Source organism: Symphalangus syndactylus, chromosome 4 (genome assembly GCF_028878055.3).
Source record: "Symphalangus syndactylus isolate Jambi chromosome 4, NHGRI_mSymSyn1-v2.1_pri, whole genome shotgun sequence".
Classification (NCBI taxonomy): domain Eukaryota; kingdom Metazoa; phylum Chordata; class Mammalia; order Primates; family Hylobatidae; genus Symphalangus; species Symphalangus syndactylus.
In genome coordinates this window covers 155,851,025-155,874,489 of record NC_072426.2, presented here as the reverse complement: position 1 = coordinate 155,874,489, position 23,465 = coordinate 155,851,025, and the positions used below count along the sequence as shown (strand labels likewise).

The 23,465-nt window shown below is 36.9% G+C and overlaps 1 protein-coding gene across 10 annotated transcripts in view; it reads right to left on the bottom strand.

The window, feature by feature from the left end:
• Window positions 1–23,465, bottom strand: part of TENM3 (teneurin transmembrane protein 3) — a 2,305,387-nt gene that overhangs the window by 103,724 nt on the left and 2,178,198 nt on the right. For all 10 annotated transcript variants that reach the window (XM_055276480.2, XM_063638465.1, XM_063638466.1 and 7 more), the window contains 6 exons: window positions 21,266–21,480; window positions 14,769–14,979; window positions 14,298–14,399; window positions 13,915–14,109; window positions 12,638–12,838; window positions 6,333–6,518 (listed from right to left, as the gene is read on the bottom strand). In XM_055276480.2, the coding sequence (XP_055132455.1) occupies window positions 6,333–6,518; window positions 12,638–12,838; window positions 13,915–14,109; window positions 14,298–14,399; window positions 14,769–14,979; window positions 21,266–21,480 (1,110 nt within the window). The remainder of the gene's footprint in view (window positions 1–6,332; window positions 6,519–12,637; window positions 12,839–13,914; window positions 14,110–14,297; window positions 14,400–14,768; window positions 14,980–21,265; window positions 21,481–23,465) is intronic.

Below are 23,465 nucleotides of genomic sequence, written 5' to 3'. Positions count from 1 at the left end.
AGCTGGTCTTTTGTAGTTTAAAGGAATTAGGATTTCCCCTAGGCCAAATTTCCATGTGAATTGCCTAAAAGTACATGAAAATCAATGTAGCTCAATACACAACTCTGTGTTTGAGACATTACTAGAAGAAAAATACATCAATATCCTCCACCTTTCTTTCATCATCACGATTTTAAAAAACAACTCTCGGCTGGGTGCAGTGGCTCATGCTTATAATCCCAGCACCTTGGGAGGCTGAGGCAGGTGGATTGCTTGCACCCTGGAGCATGAGACCAGCCAACCTGGGCAACATGAAGAAACCCTTTCTCTACAAAAATACAAAAAAATGAGCCAGGTGTGGTGGCACACTCCTGAGGTCCCAGCTATTCGGGAGGCTGAGGTGGGAGGATCACTTGGGCTTGGGAGGCAGAGGCTGCAGTGAGCCATGACTGTGCCACTGCAGTCCAGCCTGGGCAACTGAGTGAGACTCTGTCTCAAAAATAAAAAAAAAAAAATGAAAATTAAAAAAAAAAAAAACAAACCAACCCTCAAACCCTTAACCCAAACATACAAATTTCTTGTTAAACAATATCCATCATGAGACTAGATTATATTTTATAATAATAAAATGGAAATGTCACTAACTCTTTAAAGTAAATTTCCTGGACAGGAGTTTTGTTCTGTTGGTCTTGTTTTTGAATGTTGGCACCCAAAACATTTTCTGGGTTGTACTTTGTCTCATTTATACTTAATAACAAAATTAAAACTTGAATTTATTGAACATTATTTGCTAAATGCTTTACAGTCTAGTATTCCATTTAATTCTAATAATCCCATGAAGCACACAATATTCACATTTCATATAAAACAGGTTAAATGACTTGCCCAAGGTCACTCAGTGGTACGGCAAGAATTGCAATTCCCAAAGCTCTTAAACATTACAGTATTCTGCTTCAAAATCTCATATATGTACTATTATAGCCATTTTACATTGCGAAAAAACCCAACTGAGGCTAAGAACAGTTAAGATACAAGCTAAAGGACGGGCGCGGTGGCTCACGCCTATAATCCCAGCATTTCGAGAGGCCGAGGTGGGTGGATCACCTGAGGTCAGGAATTCAACACCAGCCTGGCCAACACGGTGAAACCCCATCTCTACTAAAAAAATAAAAAAATTAGCTGGGTGTGGTGGCGGGCACCTGTAACCCCAGCTACTTGGGAGGCTGAGGCAGGAGAATCACTTGAACCCAGGAGGCAGAGTTTGCAGTGAGCCGAGATCGCGACATTGCACTCCAGCCTGGGCGACAGAGTGAGATTCCATCTCAAAAGAAGAAATAAAAGAAAAAAAAGATGCCAGTTATAGTGAATAAATTGTAAAACTGACTTAAAAACATTTTATTTAAAATGTCAAAGCCCATACCTTTTTTATTATCTTACACTGATTTTTGTAAGAAATCGTTCTCAGTATCACAGAAGAGATGTTTAATAATTGCTTACTGGACACATAAATGAATTAGTTAACAAATAAAAAGTAAGTGAGGCATGCAAAGTAGAGCATCCCACAAAACAAACCCCAAATGATCTGAAAAAGGGAAGATGGTTTCTCGCTACGTTTCAATGCCACAGGAAAAACAAAACAAAATTTAAGTGACATAGAGATAAAAAGAGAACCTCATGTTTAAATCTAGTAGTTTTCCAAATAAAGCAGAAATTATCAACAGTGAAAAAAATCCTAGAACTGCAAGAGACCTCGAGGGGTCCTTCAAATAGGGCTACTACACAAGAGACTTGATCTTTTAGGATAATGGATGGAGAGAGGTTAAAAACAAACTCCCATTCTAAAAATACTCCTTAAGCTAACAAAAAGAACTGACAAAACCTCCAGTGTTTCACACCTAAGTAATCACAGTATTAAACTTTAACAATACTACGATTACTTGGGAGGTTCCAAAATTTCTTGAGTGGCTTGTTCCAGGATTTAAATATGCTTTCTGACTCGAGGTTCTTCATTATGTCTAACAAACATTTATACAGTATCAACCCATATTCTCCATTTCTGTCTCCTGGATAAATGGAAAATGCCAATCAGCCTCCAGAAGACAACTTGCCTGTCTACAGAGAGCTGAGCCTTCTTTTCCTTCACAACAACCCTCCATGGTAGATAACAATCAAATACGTTATTCAGTCATTTCCCTGCTGTGGTCTCAACCTCATCTACAGCCTCCAATTCTCTGGGATACAAATGAATGACTTCTGGGGTAAATCTCTTCAACAAATACTAAAAAGAATGGTTCATATGGAAGCGATAGGTTAGCAGTAGTCAAAATTTGGAATTTAGTATTTATCACTGCTCAGGTTATTTACTTTGTATTACACTTAAAAGTGGTTGATTCTGCCTATAACCATCTGTTCAGCAAAGCCTACCACTGCATTTGCATTGCCCCTATGGCCAACTAACTGCATCCACAGGACAGTCCCATAGGAGATTTTCTCTCTTTTTCTAAGCAGGAAGAAGCCCAATTTCTCTGACCTACCTCAACTCTCACAAGACAGAACTGTTGAAGCTTTTTTACATAGAGATAGCCAGATAATATTCTTATTATGTCAACTATTATTTAAAAAACATTTCATTATATTTAATATATTTTTAACTTGTCTCTGAATCCTCTAAATATTTTTACATCTTTCCTACCTCATGAAAAACAATGGCAGCATATAAGTATAATCCTTTGAAGCTTATATGGAATGGTCACATATAAAAGAGTATTTTTGTAGTGGAGCATCTATATCAGTGCTATTACTATTAAATCATTTTAGCAGCAAGTACTGGTGCTTATTTGATGTGGTTTAATCATGTAACTTCTCTTTTTATTTATTAAAGGGTCTAATAATCATGAATGCTTTCTGGGGAGGAAAGGAGAAATATCTATTTTAATCACAATATTGCTAAAAGTAGATTTCTCCTTGTTTCACTTTCCATCTGCAAGCATCACTAATCAAAGGGAAACCCAAGAAAAAAGGACTTGGGATGATGAACCTGCAGACGAATATGCCTAATTTGCTGAACACATGATTCATAATGAGAGGAAAATATGAATACTCTAAAAAATATCAGAATAGAATCCTTTCAGGTAGATAGGGTGTTCAGTGAACACTCCAAATTCATAACTCTATTTTACTATTGAAGTGCCTATGGTTTTATGAAAGCATGGACAGAGTTTATGAAGACAGTAGGATGACTAATGAAGAATGTCTTTTGCTTTCTAGTGGGAACTTCTGTTTGCTTCTGTTTACTTTCTCCTCCATTTCTCTTTCAATTAACCTCCCTGTTTGGTATCAATGAGATGGCACATAGTATGGAGAAAGAAAAAAATCTTGCTGATTTATGAGCATTCTTTCATCAAGTGGCAGCTTCTTTCAGCCAGATGCATAAGGATGCATAAGGATGCATATTTCAGCCAGATGCATAAATGGAGAGGAAATGCAAGAACAGTAACCATCCCAAGTGAGAAAACACACCAGAGTTTCCTGGGTGTTTAATCTGTGGCTCACAAATGGCCCCTTAGGGCCACTAAGGGCCCTAACCAGGAAACTATGGTGGGCATATACACAGATAGTAAGGAAACAGGGGAAAGGCAATTGGATCTTTGTATGCCAAAATTGGAAATAATTCATCTTATTAGTATAAAAGAGCAGAAAATGCTTTAAAGGTGCTCTACATCTTTTAAAAGGTTCACATCTAAGATTTTTAAATGAAGCAGGTCCCTTATTTCCCACACTGTTACTCATATGGAGGATAAAAGCAACAGAATAAATTAAAATGATAGGAAATGCAACTGTTAAGAACTATTGCAGGGTTTATTAAATTGTAATACAAAGACCCACTGCTAACAAAAATCCTGTTTGTTCCTAAACAACTAGAAATTTGTTCAAGAACAGCTCATCTATGGGAAACTATTATCCATGTAGTAATACCAAGGCCACTGAGAACAACACTAAAACGATTTGTTGAATAACTATTGGTTGGTAAGTTAAATCCACCTATGGATAACTTTTTGGTACACTTTCTGGTTTTCAAAGCTATACACATGTGTCTGTTGTACTTCCTAAGATACATACAGTCAGATCATAACCTTTCTCCCTCAGCTAGACTCAATTCATTTCTTCTGATGTATTGGGTATCGGGTGGTGGAGTCATAAAGAATGAGGGAATATGATCACAGGTATAGTTTTCCTGCCCTGCCTCTGGTATATAGGCATTCTAGGACCCGGGGCATGGAGCTGTTTGGTTATAGAGGCATTGCATTGTCCCTTGTATGGCCACAAAAAGATACACAAATCCTGCTCATCAACCTTTTTTCTGCCTTAATGTAGTTCACATGAACAACCTGCTGCCACTGCCCTACAAAGCCTCTTTGGGAGGGGAAAGCCACATTAGTGAGGACGAGCCCTGTGCAAGTGCTATGACTGTGGGCACCTGTTGTTGATTTCAGGCAGGAAGCTCCAATGCAACAAGCGAAGCTCCAAGGATGCTGTGCAAGTGAGAGCTAATAGTGGGCCTGATCTGCAGGATTTTGGCGGGCTGGCCCTTGGCTGGCATCTGGAAATTTGGATATTCCCTATACCGATAAGGTTATTTTGTCCACACCTACTCTTCTTAGGAGAGTTGGAATTTTGGTGGTCGTGGCAGACAGAGGATACCTCCTGGAGAAGCCCCAATAAAAATCGTAGACTCCAAGTCAGGAAAGTCCAATCTTTAGGCTTCTCTGGGCCACACTGGAAGAATAAAAATTGTCTTGGACCACACATAACGTACATTAACACTAACAATAGCTGACGAGCTAAAAATTGCAAAAAAACCTCAGAATGTTTTAAGAAAGTTTATGAATTTGTGTTGGGCCTCATTCAAAGCTGTCCTGGGCCGCATACGGCCCACAGGCCACAGGTTGGACAAGCTTGCTCTAAGTCTCCAACAGGCTTCCCTGGGCAGAAATACTGCACACATGTCGATTCATTTCACTGCTGGGAAAAGGAGCATGCTACACGTGACCTCTCCCAGTGGGAGAGAAGGAAGATGGGAAGCCTGTGCATGGATTTCTGCAGACTCTGCTGATGGGTCTTTTTTCTTTCTGGTTGTGATACATTATAGCCATGACACAACTACCTCTGGGTCCTGAGTTCTTCTTGAAGATCACCAGCGTGGGGGTGTGGTGGGACCCTTGAAACAGATGTCAAGGATGTCAATAAGATTAGAAAAAAACTTACATGAAGTGTATAATGACACACTTGTGACAATTTATAAGATGTATATGATTTCAATTTTCCCATGACAAAGTTCCCAGCTAACCAAATCCTGTGAGCAAAAAAGTGAAGTACATAATACTTACGGATACACTGGAAGAAGAAATCTTTAAAAGATACCGACACTCCCCACAACAGATTTATCAAATTTCACCCTAGGGTTGTAAAACAATGTGGAGAAATACTATACCACATATTCTGAAATTTTGGTAGGACTGTGCCATTTATAATTAATATTGTGTACTTTCACTGAAGTGATATAGAAATTTATTACTTTTGTTGTGTTTTTAAAATTAGACATTTTAATTTTAGTGACAAATGGTAAAAGAAATGACGCTGAGTATCTTGAAAATATGATATATATATTTTGGATACTTTTGTATCTATGCTAATATTGTTTATGTACTAACATTTTGATCTGAAACATCTATCTGATGGTTTTATTTAGCCTACAGATGTTCACAAATGTCATCATATATGAAAAAGTGTTAACCATACAGGTTTGTTTAAGAGCAGTGAGGTTTGTGCATTTTATTCTACTTTATTTCTCATGATACCACAAAATGAAGTCATAATAAGTCAAACCTCTTTTGTAGAGACGCAAGATATGGACAAGTCTAAGCTGTGTGATTCTGGAAACTACAGAGGCCAACAGGGCCATATATTTGAAAAAAATTTAAAGTATTTTTTTCTAAAGTGGAAAATCTGCTATTAAGAAATGCAATGACAATATGGAACATCAAGAAGTAATATTCGATAAAACTTCACTTACAAACAAATCATTGTCTGTTTTATGTGAGTCCATTTTTGTGGCCATCCCCAAAACCAATGAATAAAAAAGTTTATAGCTCATACTTGTGACAGCTGTTCTAAAAAGAACTGAATTGCCATTATAAAATGACAACCATATTTGAAAAATAATTTCATGTTAAGAAAGACAAGTAAAAAATAATGTAAAGAAATAGGCTTTTTCCAAGTTGAAAACAGCCGACCGTCGGGGCTCTTCTCTGGGAGGAAGGGGACAGACAGACACAGACGTGCAGTAAGCCTACCGATAGTGCAGTGCTCTCCGTTCCAGCCCTGGCTGCATTCACACTTGCCATCCTTGCAGGTCCCGTGCTCGGCACAGCGGGGGTGGCAGGCTCTCTGATTACACGCTGGGCCCGTCCAGCCTTCTTCGCAGCGACACGTGCCCCCCATGCAAACACCGTGTGAGCCACAGTCCACAGAACATATTTCTGTGTGGGAGGAAGAGGAAGCAAAACAGGAGAGAAGAGTGGTGGGAGGGAGAAGGGGAATTAATAAGCAGCACTCCATCTTCCACTCAGATTTGTTCAAGGAAACACAAAATCACCAAAAAGAAATCAAAAGTATTTGTATGCTAAGTAAATTTCAGCATTGACTACTAGGAAATGATCAGTGGTGGAACTCTACGTCTTTATTCATCATTTAATTTTACATGCTGCTCTAATCATGCAGAAAATACACATGACAATTGTTAGAAATAATTTCTTTATATACACAATACTTTATAGAGAAAACATTACATATATAGAGGGTGGTCATATTTACATACACCTATCACCAAGAAAACACGTCCCCACACCCCCACCCCCAAATTAATGAAATATTTCAGCATCTCAGGTATCTAACAGGACTTGGATTTCATACATATGGCAAGAATTTGAAAAGGGGTTATTTCTAATGTCATATTTAAATGTTTTAAATATTCAGAAACTTTCACTAAGAGGAATCTACTTTAGTAAGTAAATTAGCTTGCTTCTGACACAGACATGCATGTAAAAAGAAACTGTTTTTCCTATTCAGTAAATTTGTACTGTTGACAGATACAAATTTCTTAGTCCACAATACAAAAGCAGTTTAATAATACACATAATTGACTCTCCTTTGAAAAACAAGGTTTTTCAATTCTTAGAATTACTGAAAAGAGCACAAGTGACCAAATGACTTCAAATGTTGTAATACCAGGTTAGGTCTTTAAAAAGAATTCAGATGTGTAAGAAAAAAAATTTTAAGCTTTCTTAAAAGCTTTATTTAACTGGTTCCAATTGAGAGACAGGGAGAGGCAAAGGTAAAAGAAACTTTCAAGGTTATTTCATTTTTACATATAAGATTAAAGTTAGTTATAGTTTTTTTCCCCTAAAATTCTAAGACTATTGAATTAGTTTTGGTTTTCTTACAAAAATAAAGCACTGAACAATAAAAACCTAAAATCATTTCTAACAAACAGAAAATGTACTAAACCTTTTTTTGATTAAAAAATAGTAGCTGTTTATGTAGTCACATGTTCTGTTTTCCCTATTCATTCCCCAAATAACATTTCTCAGACACGTGATTCTCTATCTCACAGGCTAAACACATTATCAAGGCACTATGAGAGTTGTAATATTTTTTATAAACAACACCCAGGGCTATTAACTGGAAGAGGGTAGCACACAGATTTTTTCATGCAATATTTTCTATCTCCTTCGAATTAAATTTTTGATTAAGAGATCCAAGATAGTTTGATTAACTTCAGAGCAACATAACATCAACCCAGCTCCGGAAGTGAGAGGGTTCTTTCTGAGGTACCCTTTTTATTCAATCTAATCAATTTTTCATTAGGGTGACGGTGTTTATCAGCATTTAGCACACTGGCTTTGAGCAAGGTGCGTCAATCTTTGTAATGAACTTATTAATTAGAGTTAATTTAATTGAAGTGGAATTGAAGGGCTAATTAATGAACAAACTGCTGATGAAGATAGAGGAAAGCTCTGTTGCTTTCAAACCTATAAACTTTCAGATGGAAATAATTCATTTCTTCTCTTTTAGCAGCTTAACCAAATGTTTCTTCGGGTGTAAAGTCTACTCTCTTATTGAATTTAGACATCTGAAGGTCATTTCCACAACAACAAAAGAGGTAGTGAGTAAACTGTTTTCCTTTAGGATTCACTTAGAAATTCAGAATTATACTGCTTGTAAACTTTAAGCCGCAAATGGAAATTAACGATGCTTTTATAAGCTTTAAATGAGACCTGTGCAACAAGCAGATAAATTTCAGGCACACAAGACCAGATATTTTCACAGCGTGACCGGAAGCATATTTGAGATCTTTACTATTAATTCTAAGTAAGTTTTCTGTCTTTCTGCAGCTAATAGCAAAGTTTCATAAAGATTTTTTTCTATACTTAGTAGAATTATTTTCTTCAAAAATAGAGTATTGTATTCATTATGCTACTCTATTTATTGAGAGTTGAATATATGTGAAGTTTCCTTTTTGCATTGAGGATATCAAGATGAATAGGATAAAGATCTCTACTCACTATGATTAAACAGTCATTTAGTACACAGGTAAAATTAGATTTCCAACTACCAAAATAATTACAGTAGCACGAAAAAAATTCAGTCTAAATATGTAAAATAATGATATGTGATTTTTGGCAGCCAATTTAATCTTTTAATTAACATTTATATGTATATTTTCCAATTCATAGCAGTATCATTTTATGAAGAGGGCTGAATTAACTTTTGAGTTATTTAGTATCAGTTACAAACTACCCTTTATAAAATAATTCAGGTAACATACTATAATAACGTTATATGAAAAAAGGGACTACTGTGCTTGTTCCTTTCCGACATGGATAATTGTAGGAAGCAAATCTGAATGACAGTATTTCAAGCAAGTATTATTCTACAGCTAGTCTTAATATGCCTGTTTTACTGATGGAGGCATAAGAGACCTGAACCAAGTAGCTTTTCTATAGAAGTAATTATCTCTATAACATTTAATTGGATATTTTTTGTGGAAAGGGTTTTTCAGTGTAGGTAAAAACTCAACAGAAAACACTAATGCTTATTTTATATGTAAATTATATGTAATTACAAAATATATTTTACGAATAGAGGACAAAACAAGTTAACATGTTATTTAAAATAATACCACCCACTCATGCTGGATAAGTGTTGGTTGGTGGTAATACCCCTAAAACTCTTTAGTAAGACATTCCAGGCTCTCTCTAATCCAGATCCCAATTTGTGTTTTTACTCTTTATTCTATACATGTTATTTGCTCTAGCAGATGTGAATTTTCTCACCAAAGCTTCTGGTTCCGCAAGCTATCCAGAGGTGTATGGGCCAAAAGATGAGGGAGAATGAATAAAACAGGAAGGAAGGGAAGAAGATAAGTAGGAAGGAAGAAAGGAGAGATAAGAGAGGAGGGAAGGAGGAAGAAAACTCATACAAAAATCAGAATGGGAAGGAGAAAGGATGAAAACTTGTCTCTAAGTAGTATGTGAGTTCCACAGAAAATTTTCATCAATATTATACATTAGCTGATAGGAAACATTTGTTAGTCTGGGCTTCCAGGATTCAATCTGTAGTAGGTAAAGAGTAGCAGATAAATCTGTCATGCTGATACTGACTCATAGGGCAGCAGAGATGTCACCCAAGCTTCTCAAAAGGCCAGGAAACAGCAATTTGTAAAAATTACTAGCCTTTTTACTTCTTGCTAAAAATAAACATGTGAATTAGCTTCTTAGCACAAGATTTCATGTAGTTTTATGCCATTAGATTGTACGAATAGAGGAAACAATTTGCATTTCATAACTTTCACATTTGGGGAACCATGTCCAGTCACTATTTTAATGTGGAAGCTCCTCTGAATTGATGAGAAATTAACTATGACAAACTACAATTAGCCTTTAGAATACTTCTACCATAGTAATTACTATCACCACCCTCTACTACGTCTATTAATGGTTAACACTGAACACTTACTGTCTAAGGTGCTATTCTAAGTGCTTTTCACATCCTAGCTCATTTAAGCCTTACCTCAACTGTATAAAGTAGTCCATTTTACATATAAAGAAACAGAGGCACAGAGATATTAAATAAATTGCCCAATGTCATATTGCTAGTGAATGGCCAGTCCAACATTTGAACCCAGGCAGTTCAGTGTCTGAGTTCTGGTTCTCAGCCACTTACTGTTAAACAGGCTTAGAGAACGGGGCAATCAGTGTGGGCAGGAAAGTAGATAGACCCCTTCACTGAAGCCAAGACTTACGTTTAATCTAAGCAGGATGTTTTTATTCACTCAACACTGCTAGTAAAATCCATCTTCTTCCTCGTTTCTTCTGCTTGTCCTTCCTCCTCTATCATCGTCCTCTTCCTCCTCCACTTCTCTCTTCCCTGCTTCTCTTTCTCATTTTTCCTCTTCTTTTGATGAACTATGTAGTTTTGCTTAGTTTGAGTATCCAAACGGAATTCATCTCTTTTCTATTTCTCACTTCTCTTCCATTGCCTCCCTACATCCTGCCTCTTCAATCAGCCTTCCCCTTTCCCAACTTTCTTGCTTCATTCAGGGACATTAACATTAGCACCAATTTTCCTTGCTTCATTCTTACAGCTCTTCTCAACACGCGTCTCTATTGTGTTTTTTTCAGCAGGTCCTGTCTGCTTTTCCTTTCAAATGTCCCTCAGATTTATCTTTTTTATTTCTACTGACTCCCAACGAATTCAGGCTCTCATCACCTCACGCTTGTGGGAAAGTCCTCCAGCTTGTCTCTTCGCCATCAAAGTCTCACAATTCATGCTCTCTGACTTATCGTCTACAGGATAGTTTTCCAAAAACAATACTCTCATTGTTTAGTGGGCAAATTATTGCTATTGGTAAATCCTCCATTGCCTAAAACTATCATTTCTAAACCGTACTCACCATAATTGGGCCCAATCCAATTTTTTTGCCTCCAAATACTTTTCTTTTCACTGTCCCTTGAATATAATGATATTTCTCACAATTGCATCTTTGCTAATCTTTTATTTAAATTACGTGGAACCAGAAGTGATTTGGATTTTAAACTTTTTCAGATGTTATAATATTTGCAGAATAAATACCACTGTAGCATCCCTAATCTGAAAATACAAAATCTGAAATGCTGCAATAAGCATTTCCTTTGAGCATCATGTTGGTGCTCAAAAAGGTTTGAATTTTAGAGCATTTTGAATTTCAGATTAGGGATGTTCTATGGTAGTGATGATGGTGGTGGAAGCTATCTTTAGAATTTATTATCAGCCAAGCTTTGTACTAAGTATGTTATATACATTATTCCAAGTAATTCCTACAGCATCTTTGTGAAGAGTGTCCCATGATTTTACAGATGAGTAAACTGAGGCATATAGTAATTTGCCTAAGGTCACATAGCTCTTAAGGAGTACAGATTGGATATGAATCCACACATCTGATTTCACAGTCCATGCTCTTAAGTACTTTCTAATACTGTTCACCTAGCCAAAAATTATACCCTTACCCAGACTACCACCATCATTAAATAAAGAAATGTTAATACAAGTCTCCTTGAAAACTTTGAATACTCATTAAGTTAGAATCACTCCTCTGAATGTCCACTGAATTTAGCATAATATTCCATGTAACACTCAATATAGTATTAAACTAGAATGTATTGATTTAGAATTTTTCATATGTATTCATCTTATCTCCCTAAATAAACTGTAATCTTCCACACTAGAATGGCATCTTCTCAAACCATAACTTATGAGTCATGGAATTAGCTCATGAGTTGCAACCAACATTTGAAAAAAATAAAATAGACTTGAAAAAAAAAAAATCAGCGTGTATCACTTTGTAAAATGTTTATTTCAATTATGTATGTGCATGTATACTTATACTAGGTCATAATGTAAAAATGTATTTAAGATGATAGTTCAAGGTCAAAATATTAGAAAGCCATTGTTCTAGAGGGCAGACACAATTTGTTAAGTCTTTTATTCTTACAGGGCCTATCACAATGCCACGCACATAGTAGGTGCTCAATAACAACTTGGCTGATTGAATGAAATTACCTTGTATTATTTCTATTATAACGATATTATTATGATTAAAAACTCAGTGTTGAACCATTCATATCATAATATCTATACATGTATACTCTTTACTGTGATCATGTTTAGTCTTATATTGTCAAATGGTTTTTTAAAATTGAGCCTTCCCTGTTTATAAGATAATGTGCTTAAATCCCCAAGCTATACTTCAGATTTTAGAGAGGTTAGTTTTGGTTAGTAGTTCCATAAATTGAGAGTTAAGAAGATATGGTATCTTATGCAAATGAAGATGAGTCTCCCCCATAATACTAAAGGGGAAATTTTAGTGACAAATTGGCTAAGCCTGGTTCCTTCTTTTTTATAAGGCAACTACATATCCTTACTTTTAATATTTATTTCCATAAATAATCACTTTACTAAAATTTGTATTAGGTTTAAAAAGGGAGTTTTAAAAATTAAAATATCATCTTTAGCTAAATAGTATTAAGCAACTTGATTGTACTGCATTTATTAACCTCACCGTTTGAGCAGTCTGGGCCAGTCCAATTAGGGTCACATGTGCAGGAGCCACTTTCTTGAAGATATGTTCCGTGACCAGAGCACTGGTCTGGACACATGGTCTTCAGTATTTCACAATTGCTACCTCCCCATCCTGGACTGCAGTGACATTCCCCATGGATACACACGCCATGATTAGAACACCCAGGGTCTAGACAGTCAGCTGGTGTAAAGAAAAGAACAATTTTATTAAATCCAGAAGATATCATAGTGCATGCAGAAAAAAGAATTAAATCCTAATCTAATTTATATGAACATTTTGGATAATCAAATATTTATCTACCATTTTCAAGAACTTGTTTCTGAAAATGCAAAGAATTGTAATACAATAAAGCATTAAGAACCAGCCTAATGCCACTTAGGTAATTGAGACTCTTGCAAGGATTTGTAATTTTCCTGAATTACATACATAGGCTCTTGAGGTTTCGGACTATTGCTCTCTGTTCTGCCCAATCACAGAGTAATAAGTATTGCCTTCTCTAAAACAAAATCTGTGACCACTGAGTACTGACAGCCGTATGGGATCCTCACACTGTTTGAGAAATAAATGAGTTGCATACTCTCTATCTTTCTTAATTCACTTTAATGTGCTTTAGATGACGAGATTTAATTTAGCAATTTGACTCAATAAAACGTTACACTTGTAGGGTCAATGGCCTGAAAATTTAATTCCAGAGACTTAATTGCATAACTTTGTGTGTGCAGATCAATAAAATCAATTTGATTGAAGAACGGAAATGGTGCTTTTTTGCTTTCTGAAAAAACAATTCACCTGCACTTTACAGTATGGTATCTCGACTCTCATCATTATATGTACACAGCTATGGAACAAATCCATGATGTCATACTTCTTTTCAGTAGCATATTATGTGTACTATTCTGTCTTTCTAGAGATGTCAAAATACTAGATTTAGAAGCTGGCATCAATGTAAAAAACTATAAAAAGAAAAATTAAATCAACAGTCTGCTGTGAGTTTCAAGGCACAAAGGTTTGCTTGCTTTCTCAGAGTGAAGAAAAGGAACGATTCACATTCCTGAAAAAGAGCAAAGGGGCCCTTTGGTGCTTGTTCTTTTTATTAGTTAAAATGTTAGTAAAACAATGCATTCATAAATATGGATTTTTCAAAATTGCTTTCAAAAGGAAGCGTATAAAAGGGATCTGCCCAACTAAAGATTACAGATACAATCTGTTTCTTGATGAAGATAACAACAGACTTCTGTAAATATTGACATGTTTACCTTCTTCACAATTTTCTCCTTTGTATCCCGAGTTGCAAGCACAAGAACCCATGATACAAATCCCACGACCCCCACACTGTGGGTCAATACACTGGGTAGTCGGCACATCACACTCGGTGCCCTTCCAGCCGCTGAAACAGAGGCAGCGGCCCTTGGAGTACTGCCCGTTGCCACTACATAACACTGGACAGGCCGCTGTGAAACAAGACACGACAGGATTACAGCCACATTTTCCACTGAGCTTCCGAAAGAAAAGACACATCGCTGGAACAAGTAACATGCCGGTTTCCCCCCCTTTCTTCCCTGTCTCGGTAGTTTTCGGAATCACTTGTGTTTCTACAGCTTATTTATATCGGCTTAAGAAAAGAATCTAACTTGCGTACCTCTTGAACAATCCGGACCCAGAAATCCTGGAAAACAATGGCAAGTTCCAGAAACACACTCTCCATTTCCATGGCAATTTCGGGGACATTCCACCACAGACTCTGAAGAAAAGGGAAAGAAGGACACTTGTTGCATAGCCTGCCTCTTGCAAAAGATAAACGGCATCACTTTGATCTTCATTTATGCTAGGTAATTTGAGTAGTGAAGCAAAACACTGTGACTTCAAATGCAGATTTTCAAAGCATTTCATGACTTATTCTCCTCTCCCAAGGTAATTCCAGATAATATTTTCTCCCAGTGCTTCACAGTTTGTCACATTTCAAAAATAAAGATTTAAAAATAATTCTCACATTTTACCTGGGCTTTAACACCCTAGGAATTACCCCAAATTGGTACAGATAATTTAGTTTTTATTAAACACGGCGTTTAGGCTGTGGCCTGGAAAATGCTGCTTTGAAGGCTATTCTTACCTATAACAATGGTATTAAAAGACACCTGCTCTGCATTTTTCCCATCATTATAAAAAGCCAGATGCCAGATTCCAGAATCCAAGTACTGGATAAAGCCGGCCTCATGAAGGCTGACAGATCTCGCCTGCCGCCCGGCTCTCTCCGTCTCAAGCAGGCTCCGCTGCTCTCTGGCAATCAGCCTGCTGCCATCCAGGAGCTCCACGAAGTCATACTGGGGGGAGGACGAGGAAAAATAGTCAGAAATATAAAAGGTGGCTGCTTCTCTCTCTTTTTTTTTTCTTCAAGCTGTCTTCCTTTGCTCTAACAAATACAATGTTAGAAAGAAGTTCCTGACAGGTCCAAATGGTAGAAGTCTCCTATGCATAGCAGTTACAAGGAGGACGCAAACTATCCGCCACATAGGGCTGGATTCAAACATCAGGGACCATTTTTTCCCTTATTGGGCAATATGGTTTCCAAATTTATTTAATTCTACTGACTGATCAAAAGTTTGATGAGTTTAGGCAGTTTGGGGATACAAACATAAAATCTACATGAACTGACATTTCCAATCCAGCAGGCTTATTTTTAATGCATTAATTTCATAATTGATATATAATAGTCGTACGTATTTTGAGTGCCCTCCCAGCCTCTGGTATCCATCATTCTACTCTTTCTTTTTTTTAAATTTTATTTTATTATACTTTAAGTTCTGGGGTACATGTGCAGAATGTGCTGGTTTGTTACATAGGTATACACGTGCCATGGTGGTTTGCTGCACCCATCAACCCGTCATCTACATTAGGTATTTCTCCTAATGCTATCCCTCCCCTAGTCCCTGACGCCCTGAGAGGCCCTGGGGTGATGTTCCCCTCCCTGTGTCCATGTGTTCTCATTGTTCAACTCCCACTTATGAGTGAGAACATGTGGCGTTTGGTTTTCTGTTCTTGTGTTAGTTTTCTGAGAACCATCATTCTCCTCTTTCTGCTCATTCACTGTTTTAGCTCCCACATATAAGCAAGAACATGTGGTATTTGACTTTCTGTGCCTGGCTTATTTCACTTCACACAATGACCTCCAGTTCCATCCATGTTGCCAGCAATCTTGTTTTGGTTAGACCACAAGATAACCCTGTACGGTCTTCTCTGATTTAAAATTCACGTAGCAACAACTACTGTTGAATTCTTACTCTGTGCCGGTTCCTCATAGGAACCCTCGTAGGAAGGCTTTAACATTTGCACTTTACAGATGAAGGAATCTGAGTCTTGAGGAGCTGTAGCAGGCTCTCAGACATCTGGTAATGGTGGGGTTGGCTTGTGAACTCAAGAGCACGTTAAAGACATGTAACAAGATGCCCTTACATCTTTGATCTAAACAGTTAAACAATGGAGGGGTTCTGAAAGGATGGCAGTAACAGTAAATGTGCCTGATTATTCTTATGAATGAGTCATCATTAAACCTAGGTTTTGTTTTAGTAAAATTAGACATGAACATTGGTGACTGGAGAGTTTAAAAAAGAATTAAAAGTATAAAATGTGATTGTTAATACAGTGGGGTAAAATTTTGTAACTAGAAATAATACAGGGAATTTGAAAGACACTGAAAAGACTTTCCAATGTAGTTTCAAGAAGTTTTTTAGATAACAGTTGTTAAAAGTAGAGTGATTCAGTGTCCATAGAATGTTACCTAGTTTCATTCTACTCCTGAAGTGTGTTTATGGTGAAACATATGCCATAGTACTATATATAAATAGTAATTATTATAATACTGCATATATAAATCATAAATATTCTACTTTCTGATAGATTTCTTAAATGGAATTTCATCAGAGGCCTATTTAAGAAAAAGATTACATGAATCTCTTAATCCAATCAAACTGGAATAAAATCAGTTGTTGGAATTTCTGAGAATCACAGTTAAATAGATCGCCATTTTACTGATCATAGAACTCTACTGTTAATATTGGAGAGAATTTAGAATATCTAATTTAGTTTCTGACTTACTAAAATTTTTATTTATAAGTAAAACCTTTTTTTGTTCGTGTAGTTTCATTAGAACAGAATTCAGCTGTGAGAAATATATAAAAACAATATAACCTGATCAGCAGTCAAAAACGTTTATTTTCATTTATACCTTATAAAGATGAAAATACTGACTGGTGTGGATACATGACCTACAAAAATCTGACTGGAATTCTATTCTAGAATTATCAGAGGAAAATTAATTCAACAGTTTTGAATGGTGACTCTGTCTCAAATAAGCCATTCATTTCCTCATCAGGTTTAAATATTTACACATTTGCATGGCAAAGAGACAAGAAAAAGTTTCTTTTTATGACCCAAGCATATAAACATTTTTCTTCCCTAACATTAGACACAGTAACTGAAAAAGTGAAAGGGAGGAATTCTGAGTTTTAGCTGGTCTTTCCAGGCAAAAGCACAACCATCACCTTTATCATAGAAATAACCATTCGCATCACACTGTGAACAATAAAATAAGGCTGGGGTAGTGGGCATGATGGTGGGGAGGAGGAGCTGACAGGTTTTGAGTATCTACCCAGTTCTAGGCTCATCTGCAGAAGTGTTTCACACGTGAATTCAGGAGGGTGATTCAAATACCTAAAAAAAGTTCCCTACTTTAACACTAAAACCATCTGTGCCCAAAATTACCAAATTATAAGGAATAAAAATACTTAACAATCTTTGTTCTTAGGACATAAAGTGGTCACTTAAGGGCAAATGTGAGTTTTGCTCTGTAATACTTCTAAGATGGAGACACAGATTTGTTTTTGGGGAGAAGAGGAATCTTAGGACCTTATGCTCTTTTTAGGAAGAAATTCTTGGGGCTAACTCTTCGATTACACTACTCCGCAGGAGCCATCATGAGACAAAGCTTATACTTGATAAAGGTTTCATATAAAGTGAGACAATTTCAGTGTGAAAGCTCCGTTTAAAGGTCATTTTCTTATGATTTAATATTACCAAATATACACGCTTTTAAAATCCTCATTTAAAGTTGCTTTAAACTAAGATGTATTAACAAGTCGTCTTTTGGAAAATCAATAGAAGAAAAGTTTGCCCGTGTTTGTTGTATTTATGCTGATTATCTAATAGACCATTTAAAAACAAATAGATTTTGTTTCAGTTATCTTGGTGGTTCACTTCTGAACAGTTAGATTATATGTTTAATTCAATTCTGTTACTAAAACGATGAGTTCTTAGAATCTATGAATACTTAACTGTGTCCTTACATCAACTCTTTGGTAGTGGCACAGTCTTGCTGTAATTGGAATACACAGAATAAAGAGATTTTACAGATCATCTGATCCAGCTCTTTCATTTTACCAATGGACACTAAGGCTCAGAGAAGGGACGCTGCAAGGTCACAAAGTGAGAAGGTGGTAAGGGTATGCTTAGAACTCAGGCTTCCAACTCGTATTCGACAAGAGCCCTCACGTGAATGCACTAAAATGCTACAGTATACTTCACCATAAGGCTCTGCATTGCCTCCTGAGGACACTAACTGACTAGGAGAATGAACTGGCATCAGGGAGAAGACAGCCCACTGATTCCTTGGCAACAATCAAACGGGCAGTTTTACAAAAGGTCACAAAGACTGTGAAAGGTCAAGCAACTATTCTGAATGGCTGGCCAATTTTAATTATTTCAGGTTGATTTATTTAATGTTCCCCAGAAACAGAGAAATGTTCAATTTGGGCTGCTTTATAGAATATTTCATGTTTAAACACTGAACTCACAAACAGTTGTTTGCTCTGCTGATCTTGAATAAACCACAGGAAGAAACTATAATAACCGTGAAGCTTAAGAAAATGCATAACCTACATAAACACATATATTGTGGTAGAAAAGAAAAGGGGATATCACATGTATTGTGTTTAAATACTAGAAGGATTATGAGAAAACCTGAAACTGCACCTTTCATTTCTCTAATCTTAAATGTTATATACAACTTGCAGAGTCAACTAAATCTTTAAATAAACCTTTCAAGTACACAACACAATAGACAATTCTTATCTGAAATTATTTTCTAGAATTTGTAAGTTACATGTTCACTATTGTGCTCAGCTTAGAGGTGTATTTCTTGAATTATACACAAATAATCACATATGTGGTTTCTGTGGGAAAATATTTTTTCATATTTCACTGGACAATTCCACTTAAGAAAATCTGTTTTTTTTTTTTTCCTAGACAGAGTTTTGCTCCTGTCATCCAGGCTGGAGTGCAATGTCACCATCTCTCACTCACTGCAACCTTTGCCTCCAGGGTTCAAGTGATTCTCCTGCCTCAGCCTCCTGAGTAGCTGGGATTACAGGTGTGCGCCACCACGTTCGGCTAATTTTGTATTTTTAGTAGAGATGGGGTTTCACCATGTTGGTCAGGCCGGTCTCAAACTCCTGACCTTAAGTGATCCACCCACCTTGGCCTCCCAGTGCTGGGATTACAGGCCTAAGTCACCGTGCCTGGCCTTAAGAAAATCTGGTTATTATATCCTAGTCACTGTTCACCTATAAGATGAACTAGAGTCAAACCTAAAATTTAAAATGGTCCAGACTGGCTGGGCGAGGTGGCTCACGCCTGTAATCCCAGCACTTTGGGAGGCCGAGGAGGGTGGATCACCTGAGGTTGGGAGTTCGGGACCAGCCTGACCAACATGGAGAAACCCCATGTCTACTAAAAATACAAAATTAGCTAGGCATGGTGGCGCACGGCTGTAACCCCAGCTACGCAGGAGGCTGAGGCTGGAGAATCACTTGAACCTGGGAGGCAGAGGTTGTGGCGAGCCGAGATCATGCCATCGCACTCCAGCCTGGGCAACAAGAGCAAAACTCCAACTCAAACAATAAAATAAAATAAAATAGCCCAGATGCGGTGGCTCATGCCTGTAATCCCAGTCCTTTGGGAAGATGGGTGGATTGCTTGAGCCCAGGAGTTCAAGACCAGCCTGGGCAACATGGTGAAACCACATCTCTACAAAAAATACAAAAATTAGCCAGGGGTGGTGACACGCATTTGTAGTCCCAGCTACCCAGGAGGCTGAGGTGGAAGGATCACCTGAGCCAAGGAGGTTGAGGCTACAGTGAGGTAAGATTGTGCCATTGCACTCCAGCCTGGAAGACGGAGTGAGACCCTGTCTCAAACAAAAAACAAAACAAACAAAAACCAAAACCCCAACAAACAAACAAAAATATAAAAATTAAAATTGGGCATTAGTACTTTATAAGAAGTATACAATGCATAAGAATCAAATTTACTTTAATATAGATATTAAAAATATTAAATAGAAAAAAGTAAACACTAAAGCCTGATATTCAGAAATTTCATAGCCATAAAATATATGTATATGAACTAAATCCACAACTACATTAGAAAAAGCATGTTGAAATCTTCTTACTCATCTTTCTTTAAAGATATAATTTCTTTATTAATATGTGACAATTTTTCTTCATAATTTATGTTTCTAGGTTACAAAAAATATTTCTCACAAAATTATGCGATATAAAGCATACACGAAAACTCTCCAGTCCTTATTTTATAAATCACACTAAATCAGCATGAAATTCTCTGCGTAAATAAACTGATTATTGAATATAACTTTAGGCTCCTCCTACTGTCAATTTTAATTAATCAACTATTACATTTTTGATATTCCTCTATGTACTAACGTAATAGTTGATCTTGGGGAAAGTCTCAGTTCCAATTTTATGGTAGGTAATTTAAATAACTTCTCTCAGAGATGATGAAACCTATATTAAATGACAATTTCCAATTTACATACTATGACCCGGTACTTATTAGATTATGAAAAAGGCTGTGGAATTGACAATAGTTCTCCATCTGTGATTGCTGTTGTGAGGGAATTTTTATGCAAGGGAAACGACTTTAAAGTTCTTTGATATTAAGGATATCTGAATTGTTTTGTGTACCACGCTAATATGATCATACTTGGTTATCTCTGAAAGCTCTCTTGCCTCTTTATCTCAGCGTTGATCAATTTAGATGAGGAACAGCGCTTGAGTTGATAAAGCTCATGTCATCATATTTATGTTGATGTTCCCATAATTTCTCTACTAAGAGTAAATCTGGCATAAACTAAAAAAATACATTTTGAACAGAATGAATACGTGTTTGAGATGAATATGTTATGCATCTATTACATGAAAGGAATAAGATCATCGGAAATTATCATAGAATCTTTCTAAAACACTTGGAAAATCCATGGTGTTTTACTGGGTGCTCAGATGATGCTCAATATTCATTAAGTTACTCACAAAATTCAGTACATTTTAAACAGTCAAATCAGGAAGAAAATATTGTTCTTCCCACTACTGATTTAAAAACCTCAGAACAAATAACCTACATTCCAAATTCTTTCTGCTGTAGAAAGTCAATTCAAAAGTCGTCAAACAGTTAACCAAACAGTTGAGCTTAAGAAAGAGAATAATTTCAAAAAGTGCAACTAGCAGTTCTTATTTTATTGATAAGAAAGCCTAGTCTTACCTGAGTATGGGAAGGCGGTAAGCCTTTTCGGCCATATACTCCAATCAATGCATCCTTCTGAAGAGAGATATTGAATTTAAGAAATTGTGGCTGATCAATGAAGAGCTGTGATCTCCAGAAGATCCCAGGAGGAACCTCTTGAATTGCTCTTCGGCCAATATCAAGTTCTCCGGAATCTATGGTGTTATTTTCTTGCGTAAATCCACCTAATTTTCCTGAATGTAAGAGATCCATTGAGGAAGAACAAAATTTTTTTTTTAAAAAACACAACAAAAACGGTTTTTAAACTTTTTGAAAAAGTTATTTTTACTAAATGCTCAAGCCATTTCATCTTCTGATAAATTACTTTCATAAAATTTGCACTTTGAAAGCTTCCACTATTAGATACTGGTGTTTTACTAATTCTGATTTAGCTCGTAAGATATTTAAGTTAAAATCCTTTTGACTTCCCCCAAGGTATGCCTATTACTAAAGCTGTTTTCACACCTACAGTCTTTCTGTTCACTTGAAACATAATTATCTTACAAATTATGTGTCTTGTTATTTCTTGGGAGAGATTAGGCCTGGTACTTATCAGTCATTCTAAACATACTATAACACTGCAAAGTGTAAATTAAGGCAGAATGGATTATGGAGATTTCTAAATCAATCCTTAAGCAAACAATAAAACCAATCGATGGCTCGGATTCATGTAGTTCTATCTAAATGATATACTAGGATGAATGAAAAACATCAGATGTTGGCAGAGAGATAGAGAAGGGATACTTGGGGCATTGTGAGGGGAAAGGAAGGAGGGGTAAGCTTAAGTGCTCACATAGCTTTTGTGTAGGCTGTTACAACTTTTTCTCTTTCTTTTGACCCTCATTTCAAACTCACTTGTAGTCTTAGTGGACATACTGTGTTACTTCTGACCACACTGATCTTTGATGCATAGGAACAAAACCTCTTTTCTCCCTGGATCCCTGCCACCTGTTAAGAGACACCGTCTCTTCTCTTCCTGCATGGCCTCCTTCTAGAAAACAGATCCAAGACTCCTCTTTTTGGTACGGTGTTCCCCTTTTCCCTCTTTGTCAAGGTTCTTTCTCAGTTATTCTGATGGGGGTCATGATAGAGTTTCTGCAATTTGCCGTGAGTGGAAATATAACTACATTGTCTCTTATGCAGACGGGTCCAGAAGGCTGAGGAACAGAATGGAACTGGGCAAATTATCTTCTATCAATTCAGCCCTTTTACACTGATAACAACAGGAGGGTGAGGAGTGAGGATCACTTGAGCTCAGGAGTTAAAGTCCAGCCTGGGCAACATAGTGAGACCCTCGTCTCTTAAAAAAAACTGGTAACAAAGTTGACTTACTACCAACTTTGTCTTTTTTTTTTTAAAAAAAAAAAACATTAAACTGTTAATTCAAAACGTAGAGGATGTGATTTTAAGTCTGAGAGCTGTAAGCTATCTCATCTCAGTGATAAGGGAGACAGTCTTCTAACTATCTGTGAAGAGTTATTAGTTTAACACTGAGTTCATTTTTACTGAGTGTCTGCTAGCGGCAGCACTGTAGGTGACTTAAAAAAAGAAATATAAACCAAAGAGTAGAATCTTAGAGATTATCTAGACTTCCACAGCTTCTGCCATCAAGTAGTAATTACCTGGGTGGGGAGACAACACCCACAAACTGATAAATTGAGACCCTAAAGCAAAATATGAGTAGGAGTCAGAGAAAGGCACTATCACTGCAGGCTGGAGGTTGAGAGATTTCACAGGAGTTAAGTTTGGCGGTAAACATTGAGGAACAGGTAGGATAAGGTTTCTGAGCTGGGATAAACATCGCTATCACAAGCAGGGCCATGGAACTTGACAGGTGTTAGGTTGGTGCTCGGCAGAGAAATCCATCTGGCCAGAAAAGAAGATAAAGAAAACTCGTTTTGGAGTCGGACAAACCTGGGTTTGAATCCTGGCTCTGCCAACAATTAGCTGTGTGACCTTAAGGAAGATACTAAACCTCATTTAGAAAATGGGGAGAGTAACATAATGATTGCACCATTACAAGGATTCCATGAGGTTTGGTGCATCAAGTGCAAGCTGCAGCGTCTGGCTCTCAGGAGGTATTGAATGGGTTTGTCGTGGGAGGGATGCGGCATAAGGTTGGGAAGGGAAGTGGCATCCGTCTGTGGAGGGTCTTGAATACCAGGTTAAAGAATATGGT